The sequence below is a fragment of the Rhizophagus irregularis genome, chromosome 4 (genome assembly GCF_026210795.1).
Source record: "Rhizophagus irregularis chromosome 4, complete sequence".
In the NCBI taxonomy this organism is placed as follows: domain Eukaryota; kingdom Fungi; phylum Glomeromycota; class Glomeromycetes; order Glomerales; family Glomeraceae; genus Rhizophagus; species Rhizophagus irregularis.
Window position 1 is genome coordinate 2,977,949 of NC_089432.1, and position 14,783 is coordinate 2,992,731.

General features: G+C 29.9%; 4 protein-coding genes across 4 annotated transcripts; all 4 read left to right on the top strand.

The window, feature by feature from the left end:
* Nucleotides 1-1,800: 1,800 nt before the first annotated feature.
* On the top strand, nucleotides 1,801-3,979 carry OCT59_023972 (uncharacterized protein; the record flags this gene model as incomplete). The annotated part of the gene is made up of 14 exons (XM_066135092.1): nucleotides 1,801-1,818; nucleotides 1,893-1,956; nucleotides 2,040-2,072; nucleotides 2,219-2,241; nucleotides 2,317-2,380; nucleotides 2,599-2,654; nucleotides 2,756-2,831; nucleotides 2,904-2,934; nucleotides 2,998-3,050; nucleotides 3,137-3,157; nucleotides 3,301-3,332; nucleotides 3,413-3,429; nucleotides 3,637-3,671; nucleotides 3,760-3,979. 14 exons carry the CDS (start codon nucleotides 1,801-1,803, stop codon nucleotides 3,831-3,833), a joined length of 597 nt encoding a protein of 198 aa, XP_065991150.1. The 3' UTR covers nucleotides 3,834-3,979.
* Nucleotides 3,980-7,251: 3,272 nt separating this feature from the next.
* On the top strand, nucleotides 7,252-7,936 carry OCT59_023973 (uncharacterized protein; the record flags this gene model as incomplete). The annotated part of the gene is made up of 2 exons (XM_066135093.1): nucleotides 7,252-7,857; nucleotides 7,910-7,936. 2 exons carry the CDS (start codon nucleotides 7,252-7,254, stop codon nucleotides 7,934-7,936), a joined length of 633 nt encoding a protein of 210 aa, XP_065991151.1.
* Nucleotides 7,937-12,988: 5,052 nt separating this feature from the next.
* Nucleotides 12,989-13,349, top strand: OCT59_023974 (uncharacterized protein; the record flags this gene model as incomplete). Its single annotated transcript, XM_025332642.2, has 2 exons — nucleotides 12,989-13,018; nucleotides 13,110-13,349. The coding sequence occupies 2 exons, from the start codon at nucleotides 12,989-12,991 to the stop codon at nucleotides 13,347-13,349; spliced, it is 270 nt and encodes an 89-aa protein (XP_025169350.1).
* A 93-nt stretch (nucleotides 13,350-13,442) lies between these two features.
* On the top strand, nucleotides 13,443-13,859 carry OCT59_023975 (uncharacterized protein; the record flags this gene model as incomplete). Its single annotated transcript, XM_025327815.2, has 1 exon — nucleotides 13,443-13,859. The coding sequence occupies one exon, from the start codon at nucleotides 13,443-13,445 to the stop codon at nucleotides 13,857-13,859; it is 417 nt and encodes a 138-aa protein (XP_025169351.2).
* Nucleotides 13,860-14,783: the final 924 nt, after the last annotated feature.

Genomic DNA, 14,783 nt, shown 5'->3' on the forward strand with positions numbered 1-14,783 from the left:
AGATTGAAATGTAAAGGTAAATAACAATAAAATCGAAGTGTAATCATGCCCAAAGTGTAATTATGTCTAAAGGTAAAAAAAAAGTAAAATCAAAAGGTAATTACATCTAAAGGTAAAAACAACAAAATCAAAGGGTAATTACATTATCATCCAAAGGTAAATAAATAACAAAATCGAGGGGCATTATGTTCCAAGATAAATCAAAGTCCAAATAAATGCAAAAAAAATCACAAGTCGAATCAAATCGAAATACAATCCTGAACGCAAAGTTGAATAACCTTGAAAAAAGAAAGTCCTCATGTTTCGTTTTCTTAAAAGTCCACTAAATTACTATACACTGAGAGAAGATTACGCCCGAAGCTGAAAAAAGAAACAAGAATCGTTAGTTAGAAAAAAAAATTCAATTATTTTAAAGAAACTTACCCGAAAAGTTGACCTAAAAACCGAAGACGATTTTACAAAATAGACAAAAAAAAAGGAAACGGTTAGTTTCTTCAAAATTAAACAAAAACTTTAAAAAAAGTTTCGAAATGAACTTCGAAACTTACCTTCCAAGAAAGTTCAGCCTGAATTTTTGAAAAACCTAGACCTAAAAAATAAACAACTTTTAATAAAAAAAAAATGATGAAAACAATCTGAAACTACGCCTATAAACTTACCAAAATCAAATTCAATTCCGGATTCTAATACACCGATATCTACAAAAAAGTAAGAAAATTAAAATTAAGAAAATATAAGTTTCAAAGTATTTGCTTCGAAACTTACCAAATTCAACCTCGAATCCTAAGACCGAAGGAACCGAATTTCTGAAAAAAAATAAAATTATAAAAAAAACAAAAAAAATAAAAATAATTTTTCCATAAAAAATTAGAAAACATGAGACAAATAGGAACGATTATACATGGGGTCGTAATTATTCCAGATAATTCGGCATTTAGATGGCGTATTGGTGAAATTTATTATACCAAATTTTGTTCAAAGATTCAAGTATTACACCAGTAATACACCGGTGTAATGCCGAATTAGTATAATGTGCCGTAATATTTTCGTCATGGCTTGAACCTAATTCGCCCCCATGTATAGGAATGATTCTTACCTCATTAACTACTTGTAATGCAAATAATGATTAATTAAGGTTGCTTCCAATGATAATGCACTTGGAGAATTAATATTATCCTTGTCCCCAGTCTCAAGTGGTGTTTCAATAAATTTTCATTAACGGTGATATTTTCTAAATTTAAAAGTTATATAGGATCCTTAGATGTAGAATCAAAATATTGAACTTTATCGTTAGGGGTTAATGGTTTTTCTGATTTGGTACGAATAAGATCATAATTTTTGTCATAATAATATAAAAAGCCATGTAAAGATCTAATGAAAAAAAAAACAAAAAAAAATATTTAAAAATACATAATTTTCGCGAAATTTACCAGATCCAAGACCCAAAGGCCAAAGCCAAAACCAACCGATATCGCACTGGTCGAATGATGAGGTATCGGTTATAAGCTATCATGATGCAGAAATCCGATATGGCATGATAGGTAATAGGTATATTGGTTTGGTATCCGATATTATTTATAAAAGTAATAAAACTATATCGGAAAATTTTAATATTTGATATTTCTAAAAAACATATCAGGAAAAGATCGACTCAAATTGAATGATTATCTGATCTTTTTTTTTCAGAAACGAATTATAAACTCTTTCATGTAACATTTCGTTTTTTTTTTCAACAAAAAGTATCATTTATATTTTAAGAAACAATGACTGAACGGTCAGCCTTTCAGTAGACTTATAGAAATGCAAGAAGTGCGGAAGGTTAGTAAATTTTTTGTTTTTTTTTTCTTTTTCTTTTTTCTTTATTTTTTTTCACCTTATTCTTATTTCTTTAGGGACGAGTCTCTTCTCTTGGAACGGCGATTTTGGTGACTACTGAGAATGCAAAAGACGCGGAAGGTTAGTATATTTCTTTTTTTTTTCATTTTCTTTTTTTAATTTTATTGTTTTTTTCTTTACTTACCAAATTCTTATTTCTTTAGGAACGGGTCTCTTCTCTTGGAACGGCAATTTCGGTGATTTCTAAGAATGTGAAAGACGCGGAAAGTAAGTATATTTTTTTTCAAATTTTATTGTTTTTTTCTTTATTTTTTTCACCTTATTCTTATTTCTTTAGGAACGGGTCTCTTCTCTTGGAACGGCAATTTCGGTGATTTCTAAGAATGTAAAAGACGCGGAAAGTTAGTATATTTCTTTTTTTCATTTTCTTTTTTTAATTTTATTGTTTTTTTCTTACTTACCTAATTCTTATTTCTTTAGGAACGGGTCTCTTCTCTTGGAACGGCAATTTCGGTGATTTCTAAGAATGTGAAAGACGCGGAAAGTTAGTATATTTTTTTTTTCATTTTCTTTTTTTAATTTTATTGTTTTTTTCTTTATTTTTTTCACCTTATTCTTATTTCTTTAGGGACGAGTCTCTTCTCTTGGACGGTGATTTCTAAGAATGTGAAAGACGCGGAAAGTTAGTATATTTCTTTTTTTCATTTTCATTTTTTAATTTTATTGTTTTTTTTCTTACTTACCTAATTCTTATTTCTTTAGGAACGTTCTCTTCTTTCGGGGTAGTGATCGGGAATAGAGGTAAATGTGAAGTGGATGTGTGCGGGTCAGTGTATTTATTGTAATTAAGAGACGTTCTCTTCTTTTTGTAGGATATTATTAATCAAGCTGACCTGAGTCGAGTCAAGTATCAATTTAGACTTGGATTGACTCGACTCATCGACTCGTTTGGAGCACTACCGCTTCAGTTCTGATTTTTGGGTTTGGATATATAGGTGAGTTTTGAAGAGAACTTTAAAATTTTTTTTTTAAAAATTTATTTAACTTTTTTTTCTTTTATTTTGTAGGTTTCGGCTTCAGTTTTTGGGTGTTGGATAGGTGAGCGAAGCTTTGAAACTTTAAAAACTTTATTTTTTTTAATTTTTTTCTTTTACTTTGTAGCTTTCTAGCAATAAAGAGAAGAACGGCTCATTTTGGATGCGGATTTCGATATGGTAAATGTATATATCTTTTTTTCCCTTAATTTATTTAATTTCTTTTAACGAAATGGCTACTAACATTTCGTTTTTTTCTTTTGTAGATGGTCGGGAATTACGCATACGTGTATAAGAAATACCGATATTTTTAAAATAATATTTTTATAGATTTCGGACGCCATTTTGAACTAGCAAGTTTTAAAAAAATTTTAATTTAAATAGAAGGCGTGTAGATATGTACTAACCTTCTATTTTCTTTTATTTGCAGGTTCTGTGCCTGTTAGATGCCATCTTGGTCCGGTAAGTTGAAAACAAAAAACTTTTTTTGAATAGAAGGCGTATAGGCGTATACTACCTTCTACTTTCATTTTTTTTTGTAGACTCTAAACCTCGTTAGGTGACGTTTCTCTCTTTTTAGGTTTCTGCTTCGCTGGTAGGTCATTCCTTTATGAAGAGTTTCGAAATTAGCTTTAAGAAATGTACTAACATTTCTTTCGTTCTTTTTTAGGAACAATATTTTAGACCGATTCTTCAAGGTATGCTTGTATAGACTTCGACATAGACCTTTAAATGTTTATTAATGATACTTCTTACTATATTATAGGTTTGACTTCGGGATCATTGGATCGTACTTGGATGGTGAGTTTCAAAATTATACTTTAAAACTTTGTTTTTTTTTTCTTTAAAAAATACAATTACTAACATTTATTTATTATATTTTATTTAGGATCAACCTCTTACTGGCTCTTCAAATCCTTGCAGAATAGTTGTTTGTTGGAATCGAACCAACTGGAACAATGAATGCTCCAAACCATTAACAACATAATATATATAAATAGATAGAATAGGGTAAATTAACGTTAACGAATATAATTTAAATATAATAATGAAATAAAAAATATGTATGTTTAAATAAATAAATAAATAGTATATTTATTATAAATAAATAATAATAATAAAAAGAAATCAGGTTTCAATGTAGTAAATATACACCTGATATCGTAACAGTTTGGTAAAGATTAAGAGAAATATCGGATTGCTGAAATTCTTCCGATATTCATATTCTTACCGCGCCAAGAACTGGTCACAAATTGGGTGGATCGATCCGTTGACATTCAGGATAAAACCAAAAACGTATAATAGGGCTATCGGGTATATGAAATTTGCCCGGTAACCCTTCATTCGACCAGCGGCATCCCGCCGAAACCCCCCAGTTTCGGCAAGCAATCTTACCGATTAGTGACCAATTTTCAATAGTAAACTTTTGGTTAAGTACAATATGACTTGCTTTAAAAGACTATAATATTAATTTTTTGACTTTTAATATGTAATTAAATTAAATTGGTACCAATCTGCCATAAACCGGTCACCAATCAGCATATCAGATTGGTGACCGATTGGTGACCGACTGTCAATAGCAAACTTAATATATTTATCCAAAGAAATTCAAAAGCTCAGGTTAAGTACAATATAACTTGCTCTATAAGACTATAATATTAATTTTTGACTTTAATATGTAATTAAATTAAACCGGTACCAATCTGCCATAAACCGGTCACCAATCAGCATATCAGATTGGTGACCGATTGGTGACCGACTGTCAATAGCAAACTTAATATATTTATCCAAAGAAATTCAAAAGCTCAGGTTAAGTACAATATAACTTGCTCTATAAGACTATAATATTAATTTTTGACTTTAATATGTAATTAAATTAAACCGTACCAATCTGCCATAAACCGGTCACCAATCAGCATATCAGATTGGTGACCGATTGGTGACCGACTGTCAATAGCAAACTTAATATATTTATTCAAAGAAATTCAAAAGCTCAGGTTAAGTACAATATAACTTGCTCTATAAGACTATAATATTAATTTTTGACTTTAATATGTAATTAAATTAAACCGTACAAATCTGCCATAAACCGGTCACCAATCAGCATATCAGATTGGTGACCGATTGGTGACCGACTGTCAATAGCAAACTTAATATATTTATCCGAAGAAATTCAAAAGTTCAGGTTAAGTACAATATAATTTGCTCTACAAGACTATAATATAAATTTTTTGACTTTAATATGTAATTAAATTAAACTGATACAAATCGGCTATAAATCGGCTGTCAATCGGTCGTATGACCGATAGGTGACCGATTGGAATATATGACCGATAGGTGACCGATAGGTGACTAATTGGCAGAATCGGTTATCAATCGGCATCCAATCAGTCACCAATCAGTCACAAATCGGTCATATGACCGATTGGTGACCGATTTTTCATATTTCGACCTGTGTTGAATAAACATACCTATTTAATGGAATTTAATATTTAAATTATTTTATTAATATAAAACTTAATTTTTGTTTTGTTTTTATTTACAGTATTTATTATTTATTTATTTTTTATTAGATACAAATTATTTTAAATATTGTTAGAAATTGGATCAACAAAATCATTCATTAAAAAAAATTTGGATTTGCGAAATGTACTGATAAACATTTACTGCAATATTTGCAAATCCAAATTTTTTTAATAAATGATTTTGTTGATCCAATTTCTAACAATATTTAAAATAATTTGTATCTAATAAAAAAAAATAAAAATAAAAAAACTGTAAATAAAAACAAAACAAAAATTAAGTTTTATATTAATAAAATAATTTTAAACATTAAATTCCATTATTAAATAGGTATGTTTATCTAACTTCCATAAATATAATGTACTAATAATTAAGAATCAAATCCTTTAATTTTCTATCAAATTTTAAATAATTTAGATCAAATAAAAAAATAAAATAAAATTAAAATAAAATCAATGTTAATTGCTAAATTACATTAAATAGATTAAATAAGTATGTTTATTTAACTTCTATAAATATATAATATATTAATAATTAAAAGAGCCAAATAAATCATTTAATTTCTATTAATTTTTAAATAATTTAGATCAATAAAAAAAATAAATAAAATCAAAATAAAATGTTAATTGCTAAATTACATTAAATAGTAGATTAATAAATAAGTATATTTATTTAACTTCCATAAATATGTAATGTATTAATAATTAAAAGAGCCAAATCATTTAAATTTCTATCAATTTTTGAAATAATTTGGATCAAAATCATCAAATAAAAAAAAATTAATAAAATCAAAATTAATCAATGTTAATTGTTAAATTACATTAAATAAGTATGTTTATTTAACTTCCATAAATATGTAATGTATTAATAATTGAAGGATTTAAATTTCTGACAATTTTTAGATCTAATAAAAAAAGTAAATAAAAAACAAAAAAATTAATGTTTTATTTAATAGCATAATTTTTAAATAATAATTAAAGGATTTAATTTTCTGCATTTTTGAAATAATTTGTATTTAATAGTAAAAAATAAAAACAAAAAATCATTTTTTAAATGTTAAATAACTTAAATTTACAATAAAAAAATTTTTTTTTTGGTTAAAATATACCAAATTGCTAAAAGTTAAATTGCATTAACTTGTCATCAAGTAATTGTAAAAATATAATACACAGCTTGTTGGATTGTATTGAGATGTATTAAATGGTAGGAGTTTTATACCTTTAGGATTAATAAATAATAAGATATTTACATTGTTTGAAAAGAATTTTTTTGTATTTTTAAATATTTCCAAATGCCAATAACTTTCCATCTATTGATGATAGAAACCACAATTTAACAATTTAACATGTCTTGATGAGACAAAGCTAACAAGTTATAATTTATTTTTTCTATGATTACTGGATTATGATAAATTGATGCAATTTATAATATTTGCATTTATAATGCTTACCAAATTTACAAAAACGGACATTAATGTCCGTTTTTATAATTCCGGCCAAATTTACAAATGGACATTTATGTCCGTTTTATAATTCCGGCCAAATTTTGCTGGGCGAAATTATCTTAATTCTGGCCAAATTAATGTGTAACCTTGAAAATTTTTTGCCTTTTTTATAGTTACAAGGTGGTACAAAATGTACATTAATGCAATCCTTGACCATGAGTTTATAAGTAAATATCCGGTCAAAAGTTATAATATTGCCTTATTTGGAGGTCGTCTAAAGCGGGGGCAAATCACGTGATACGATTTCGGGATTAGTCGGGAATGTCGGTTTAATTCGTGTTACCATTACAACATCGTGCATTTATTTATTTTTTTTTTCAAAAAAAAACATTTTTTCAAATTTTTTCACTAGCCATGTCCGTCCCTTCTTCACAATCAACTGTCCCTCCAGCTTCTTCTCCTCTAATAATAACGTCAGCATCAAACCTTACACCAGACGAAAAGCGGGATCTTCTTTTTGATGTAGACCGCGCTTTAGAAATTCCAATGGAGGTTTTTAACGAAGAGTGGTGGCCGTTAATTTCGAATATTTGGACGAAATGGGACTCGTATAAATATGTAAATGGTGATATTCGGAAAACCTTCGCCTGTCATTTTATGAAGCACCGCGAGTCAAGTACGCGACAAAAAGAAAATGTTCTGAATGAAAAACGCAGAATAACCAGGATACGGCCATCTAACATATGTTCTGCGATGATTAAAATTTTTTGGATAGCTTCTTCAAATGTAGTTCAAGTAGAAAGACATAAAAATTCCCCCAACCACACTCATTCTTTATCAGAAATCGATAGGTTAAAACGGCCAAAAGCTATTAGAAGCTTAGTTGAAATAGAAGCGGCTAAAAATTATTCAGCTCCAACAATCACATCTGCCGTCAAGGAATACGCAACGTTGGAGTTAGGTCTTGGTGAACCTGCGCGCGAGCTGAAGCGCAAAGAAGTAGCGAACATCAAATATAAAGTTCGTGGGCCTGCAGAAACTTATCTTATTGGAAATCCGAACTTAAAATTAGATATTTTGGATTCTATTTCTTATTTAACGGAGCAGGGATATCGTGTCGAAAAGTACCGCGTCTCTCAACGGTCTACCAGAGGTATTGTGTTTGCGCATCCGGAGCAATTAAAGAAGCTTGAGCGTCATGGATGGCTGACGCTTATAGATTCAACACATAAAACAAACCGGTACGATTGGCGTCTATTTACTCTTTACGTCCGGGATACCTATGGATGTTGGAACGTAGGCGCCCATTTTTTCGTAAGCAGTGAGGATGCAGATACAGTTGCGGAAGCTTTAATAATAATCCGCAATAAGTATTGTCGTTGGTCCCCCCGTTACATACTTTCAGATCATAGTAATATCGAAGCCAAGAGCATTAAAAAGACATTTCCTGGCATGGCCGCTGGTGAACAAGAGTGCCAAGTTCTCCTTTGCGTTGTCCATGTTATGAGAACGTGGATGCAAAAAATTCATGAAAAAAAAACCCGAGACATCATGATCGCGGCGATGCATAAAAGAACAAAGATTGGATGCGAAAGCCTTGTTCAAGATGCTATTAATTCTTGTCCCGTTCCTTCTATACAAAGTTATATTAAAAGGAACTATACGAAAAATACCGAGAAATGGGGCTTATGGGCTCGGCAACATTCCCCCCTGCTTTTACAAGTCACTTCGACGAATTCGCTAGAATCTTTTCATAGTGAATTAAAGAAAACAACATCTTCATCACATGGATTGATCGGTACATGACGATTTTTATTTGGCTATTTTGCCCGCATGCCCAACTCAAAACTTTTATATTTTAGGTGCCGCTCACAAAGTCGTCAATGTTGATTGCAAAAAAAGATCTGAAGCCGAAAGTGCATCTTTTGATTTTCGTATCAAGAAAATATCCGCGTATGGTGTTGATGGTGATATTCTTGAAGAAATCCAAAAGTTCCCATTCCCGTTTCAACAATTAATCATTAGAGAAGCCTGTGCTGTGATAAATAGACTTGAAAAAGGAAAAAGTACGCCAGGTCTTACTTCTCTCGATTGTTTCTGCTTGTTTCGCCATCGATATTTATTGCCCTGCAAGCATATTTTTCACGAACACATGTACGGCAATAAATTGTTGACTACTGACGTATGGCAAATGTTTCGCGAAATTTTTGAAGAAAGCGGGTTTGAAGTGTATGAAAGTCGAGAATCATTTATAGAATATGTTCAGACGGAGCAACAGAAAAACGCCGAGAATCGAAGAATTGCTGTGGGAGAATTAACCGAAAGAATGCGCGATAGGTATTGGCGTGTTGAAGAGATGGGTGATGTTGAGAAGACGCAATCTTTTATTTCTATGTTAGAAGCCTCCATGAATCCGATTATTTTGCAATTTGATAATAATTCAAGCGGAAAAACTTAGAAATTAGAATTACTTATTAGTATTTTGATACTAATAAATGTACAAGGTTGTATTGGGTTCTGATTATTGTGCGGGCTTGGTTTCTTAAATTATTACGAATTTTTTTTTATATAGAAAAATTTTACGAATTTTTTTTTTTATGTAGATAAAAGCTTTACGAATTTTTTTTTATGTAGATAAAACTATGAACTTTTTTTTACGAATTTTTATTAGAAATTTTTACGAATTTTTTATAAGAAAAATTACATTTTAAATTCAAATAAAACAATAAAATCAATAAATAGTGTGGGACTTTTTTATTTTAATTAATTCTTTTAAAAATTTTTAATTTTTTTATTAATGATTTATTGATATTTTTAAGAAATTTTACTTCGCCGGAACACATTTTTTTAGCCAGTTATCGTTTGGTAATCTAACGAAAATCACGTGACCCTTCCGGTTAATCGCGATCATGTCACGTGATTTGCCCCCGCTTTAGACGACCTCCTTATTTGTAATTAAATGTTGGTAAGTTGTTTGGACCAATCAGATCTTGTGGGCTAATCTGGCCCATGGGCAGTTTATAAGCTAGGATGTAGTGCACGCCCACTTAGCTTAGAAACTATGTCGATCATTTGGCTGGGGTGAAATCCTTCTAGTTAGGACCTTCCATATTCATTTACTAATCAAAAACGCAATTTGTTATTATTCAACAAATTAATACATACCATAAAATATAAATATAGTTATAGTTACATTGAGATCATTAAAGGTGCTTCATTGATACTTGATGGTCCGTGCAAAGCACAGTACCCGATTCATGACGTCAGAATTGAGTTAGTACCCACCAATTTCCATCCACGTTTTTGGGATGTATTTAATTTTACTGCAGGAAATATATATTTAGTTTATTTTTTTCTCTTGATGCATTTAAATTATTTTTATATTTTTTTAAAAAAATTTTACACTTTTGATACCAGCCATACAATTTATTAAATCCTATAGATAAATTCAACCAATTTCCTTTCTATTTCTTTTAAATAACGATAATATTATAACTAAAATTTTTAACCGTATAAGTTCAGTGGTCATCGAAGTCGGTTCCCAGAGTGTTTTATACGTATGGATGATTTTTTTTTAGATATGTTAGCGTGAATTATTTACGTCTTTAAAATTCATGGTATTCAATTTAATCATGTGTTATTGTTTTATAAATTATAAAATTTTGATTTTAAAGTAGTGTTTAATAAATTACTTTTTTATTTTTATTTTATATTATTTTTATTTTATTTTTATTTTTATTTTTTTTACAGTATTTCTTTAAATAAAATTTTTTGACTCCGCCGGATTCAAATATGCTGGTCTCTATCATTAAACTTCTGTAATTTAACTTAAAAGTTATTGTTACGTTCGTATTATGAATATACAATAGAATTTTGGTAACTTTATACCATGCACAGTAGAGCTATGTCGACATATGCAGTATTTTTTCGCTTCATAACTAACAATGATCAACACTAAATTCGATAAAACTAAGGAATGCCGAACTGGCCAGAAAAAATTTAAAGGTGAAGTACATATTATTTGACATTGAATACCATATCGTTTGACCTTGAAGTACAAAACATTTAACTAATACTTATAAACCATTTTGCATTAATTGCAAACAATTTGGCATTAAATGCAAATTATTTGTCAGTCATTAAATGCAAATCTTATTAATTTTAAAAATAATTTTCTTAAAAATGAAATAGACCTCCTTTAAGAATTACACATGACTTCCAAAAAGAAAATCTCTTCATAAAATTACTCAAATTTACGCCATTTGAATTCTAACTAAATATGGAAAATTATTTCCACTTCATCATATTGTTTGACCGTATTACAAAGGGTTTGATCGTAAAATCAAATTGTTTGACAGTAACAGTAAATCATTTGAACTTCATAAATGTCAAACGACGTCCCTATAAAAAATTTTCAGAAAAATGATCACGTGTCTGAGTTTCTTCGGAATAGCCCTATAAGAAATATGTATACGGAAAGGATACGTTTTGTATACATTTTATGTATGTTTCTATAGATTCCGTATACAAATTCCGTATATTTAATAAGCAATTCATTTTTGAACATTTTTTAAAAAAACTGATGTATACGAAATGTATATGGAAAAAATTAATCATACGGAATGTATACGGAATTTTTAAACTTAAAATAATTTTACAAAAATCTCGTATCATAATACGAGATCACGTGATTGTTTATTGTTTTGTTATGATACGTTTTTTGTTTTTTATATATAAACCCTTACTTTGATGAGTTTGATCTTCAGATCTTCCTTTCTGTCTTCTCTTTTCTCTTGTCTTATTTTTGTTATTTTTTCTAAATTTTTCTTCTTTTTTCGTCACCCCCCTTTTAAAAAAAAATTTTTTTTTTCGTACCTCACTTTAAAATTTTTTTTTTTCATCACTCTCCTTTAAAAAAAAATTTTTTTTTTGATTTTATTCTTTTATTCCCACTCTTCTTTTTTTTAAAAAAAATTTTTTTTCTATTTCTATTTCCTTTTTATAAAAAATTTTTTATTTTTCTAACTTTGACGTCCTCCCTTTAAAAAAAGAATTTTTTTAACTTTCCTAACTTCGTTACTCTTTTTAAAAAAATTTTTTTTTTGATTTATTCTTTATTCCCCTTTCTTTTTTATTTATATTTATCTCTTTTTTTATTTCATAGGCCAGCAGATTTTTTTTTGTGAGAAGATTCAGTTTCTTTTTTCTTTTTTGTAGATCAGTTTGGGAGTCCTTTCCTTTTTGTAGGATTGTTTAGGATTTTTTTCTTTTTTTAGGTCAGTTCAAATTTTCTTTTTTTTTTTTTTTGTAAGTTGGGTTCAGATTCTTTTCTTTTTGTAGGTTGTTTCAGTTTTGTTGCTTCAGAGTCTTCTTTTTTTGTAGGTCAGTTTTGGATTTATTTTGTTGTTTTGGTTTCTTTTTCATCAGATGCTTCATAATTCTTTTCATTTATGTAGGTCAGACATTCTGGAGTTCTCTTTCTTTTTTTGTAGGAATGCTGACCTTTGGTGACTTGGACGATTGCAGATACTATATGAAGGGGGGTTTTGTTTCCAATTAAGTTAGAAGTTCTTATGTTTCTTTTTTTTGTTTTTTTAGGTTGTTTGACTCCAAATGAACCTGAACTTATAGATAATTTTGGTTGCAATAGGTGGTTTTAATAAGGAGGAATTTTCATAATGTATTTGTATTTTGTTTATTTTTTATTTTTTATTTAATTTAATAAAGTAAAATTAGATTTATGTAAATATAATTATAGTAAACTGTAATACAAATAGTAAATTCAGTGACCAAATTGTATAAATTTCGTGATAAAATCAGTGATCAAATCATGTAAATTCCATATGAATTCCGTGCAAATTCCGTATCCAAACCATATTTTTAGTGATACGGAATTGTGCATTTTTCCGTATCCTATTATGATACGTTATTTCTAAGGAAAAAAATCGTATAAAAACTTTATAAAAAACGTATCCAATTTTTTTATAGGGTAGAAAAATGATCATTTATCGGGGGTTTTCCCAGAATTTTTTTTATAGGGCATTAAACTTCTTTAGCCCGGCGTGCCATATTACTAACTTTGCAATACGCAATTTTATTTATATTAAATTCTAAAATTAATCCGCACTAAGAAATTTCTATTATTTTAACAATGTCTAATAATGCTGAACTTAAGTTACTGGTAATTCAATTAAGTGGATTAATTGGATTAAAAAAGCTATTGCGAAAGCACATTAAATATTACGATTACCAATATTTTAATAATATCCAAGAAATTGGTTTCGGAAGTTTTGAAGTTCGTGGCCAGAAAACTCTTCCCAAATAATGCAGCATATACTGCTAAGATAGCAAAGATTCGTGAATCATACAAAAATAAACAAGCTCTTTTAGACAAACTTGAGGCCCTCTTCGAGTTGTATTATAATGTAACTAAGGACTCATTAACAGGTCCTCCAAAGCAAGCTGTCACTATGAATGAGGCTGAGAAAACATTAGCAGAACTTCTTGCATAAGCGGCTCCTGTACAAATTTAGTTTATATTTTTTATCCATTTGTAATGGGCATACAGTAATTGAAGATGGCTATAGTATAAGTAACATAACATCATGTTGGACCGATTACCAGTAGAAATAGTCGAACGCATTGTTGCAAAGATCCCAGATACTGACCTTATTGCAGCGAGTAAAGTAGATAGTGTGTGGTGGCAGGAGGTTCGTCAAGAAGTATATAAGAGATGGAAAAATTACGCTACTACAATTGGGCATGTCCAAGCTCTTGGAAAGCCGTTTGAAAAAGGGAATATTGACTGGATATCATTTGAAGATGTAAACGACTTCTATAAAAGATGGATAGACCGCCTCACCGAGGATCAGCTTTATATTATAGAGAAAATGCTTAGAAATGGGATGGTCGTGGACCCCCAAGAGAGGGAAACCATAGAGCATGCATTAAGTAAACAAAGATGGGGAGGCGACCCTTGGGGACTGAACTGGGAGTGGAACAAATGGACTCAACAGGAGTAGCTTATTTATCAGGTATCCTCATATTTCTCGACAAGGACTGATGACCATGTAACCTTATCATCAGGTATCCTCATATTTTTTTACAAGGATTGATGACCATGTAACCTTATCATCAGGTATCCTTGCATTTTTTAATAAGGACTGATGACCATGTAATCTTATCATCAGGTATTCTTGTATTTTTTGATAAGGACTGATGACCGTGTCACTTGGTTATTGTAAATTGAAGGAAACTATTAGGTATGTAGACACATACAGAAAAAAGACATGTCTTACCCTTATATAGCTAACCCTATAACTGGACGTCCAATTATTATCGGTGGAGATACCTTTAATCGAATAGTTATGGAATCCCATGATTATATTGATGGAAGGCTTGTCCGTAGACAAACTGCACCTCCACCTGAAGAGCAATCTGTATATTTAAATACAGATACAGGACGTTATGTTCGACGTGGTACTAGAACATATCATGGACTGATTGAGAGTGACTATGAGGTAGTTGAGGATTACTACCTTGTCCATTATGAAGAAGAGGCGCTTATAGAGAAAATCATCAATGAAACACGCTATAATGAGGAAAATCTTGATGGGCAGCGGTTAACTTTCAATGATATACAACAAATCAGGACTGCTATTCAGGCTGACCAAGATGAATATGATGATTTTATCTTACAGCAGGATATGACTGATATGACAACTATCGGTCCTTCCGGTCGTCCACAAACTTTGGAGGACCATACCCCGAGACTTGCAGAGCTTAATATTGAGTTGTGTAGGGAATGTCTCATGACTGTAAGCCCAAGTGACTTAACGGACAAGTTGTGCAAGGACTGCTCCGAATAGTTACTTAATTTTGAATAATTCTTTTTTACATAAAGAAAGATAGCCATGTCAACATCAATCGTAATAAACCAGTGCCAA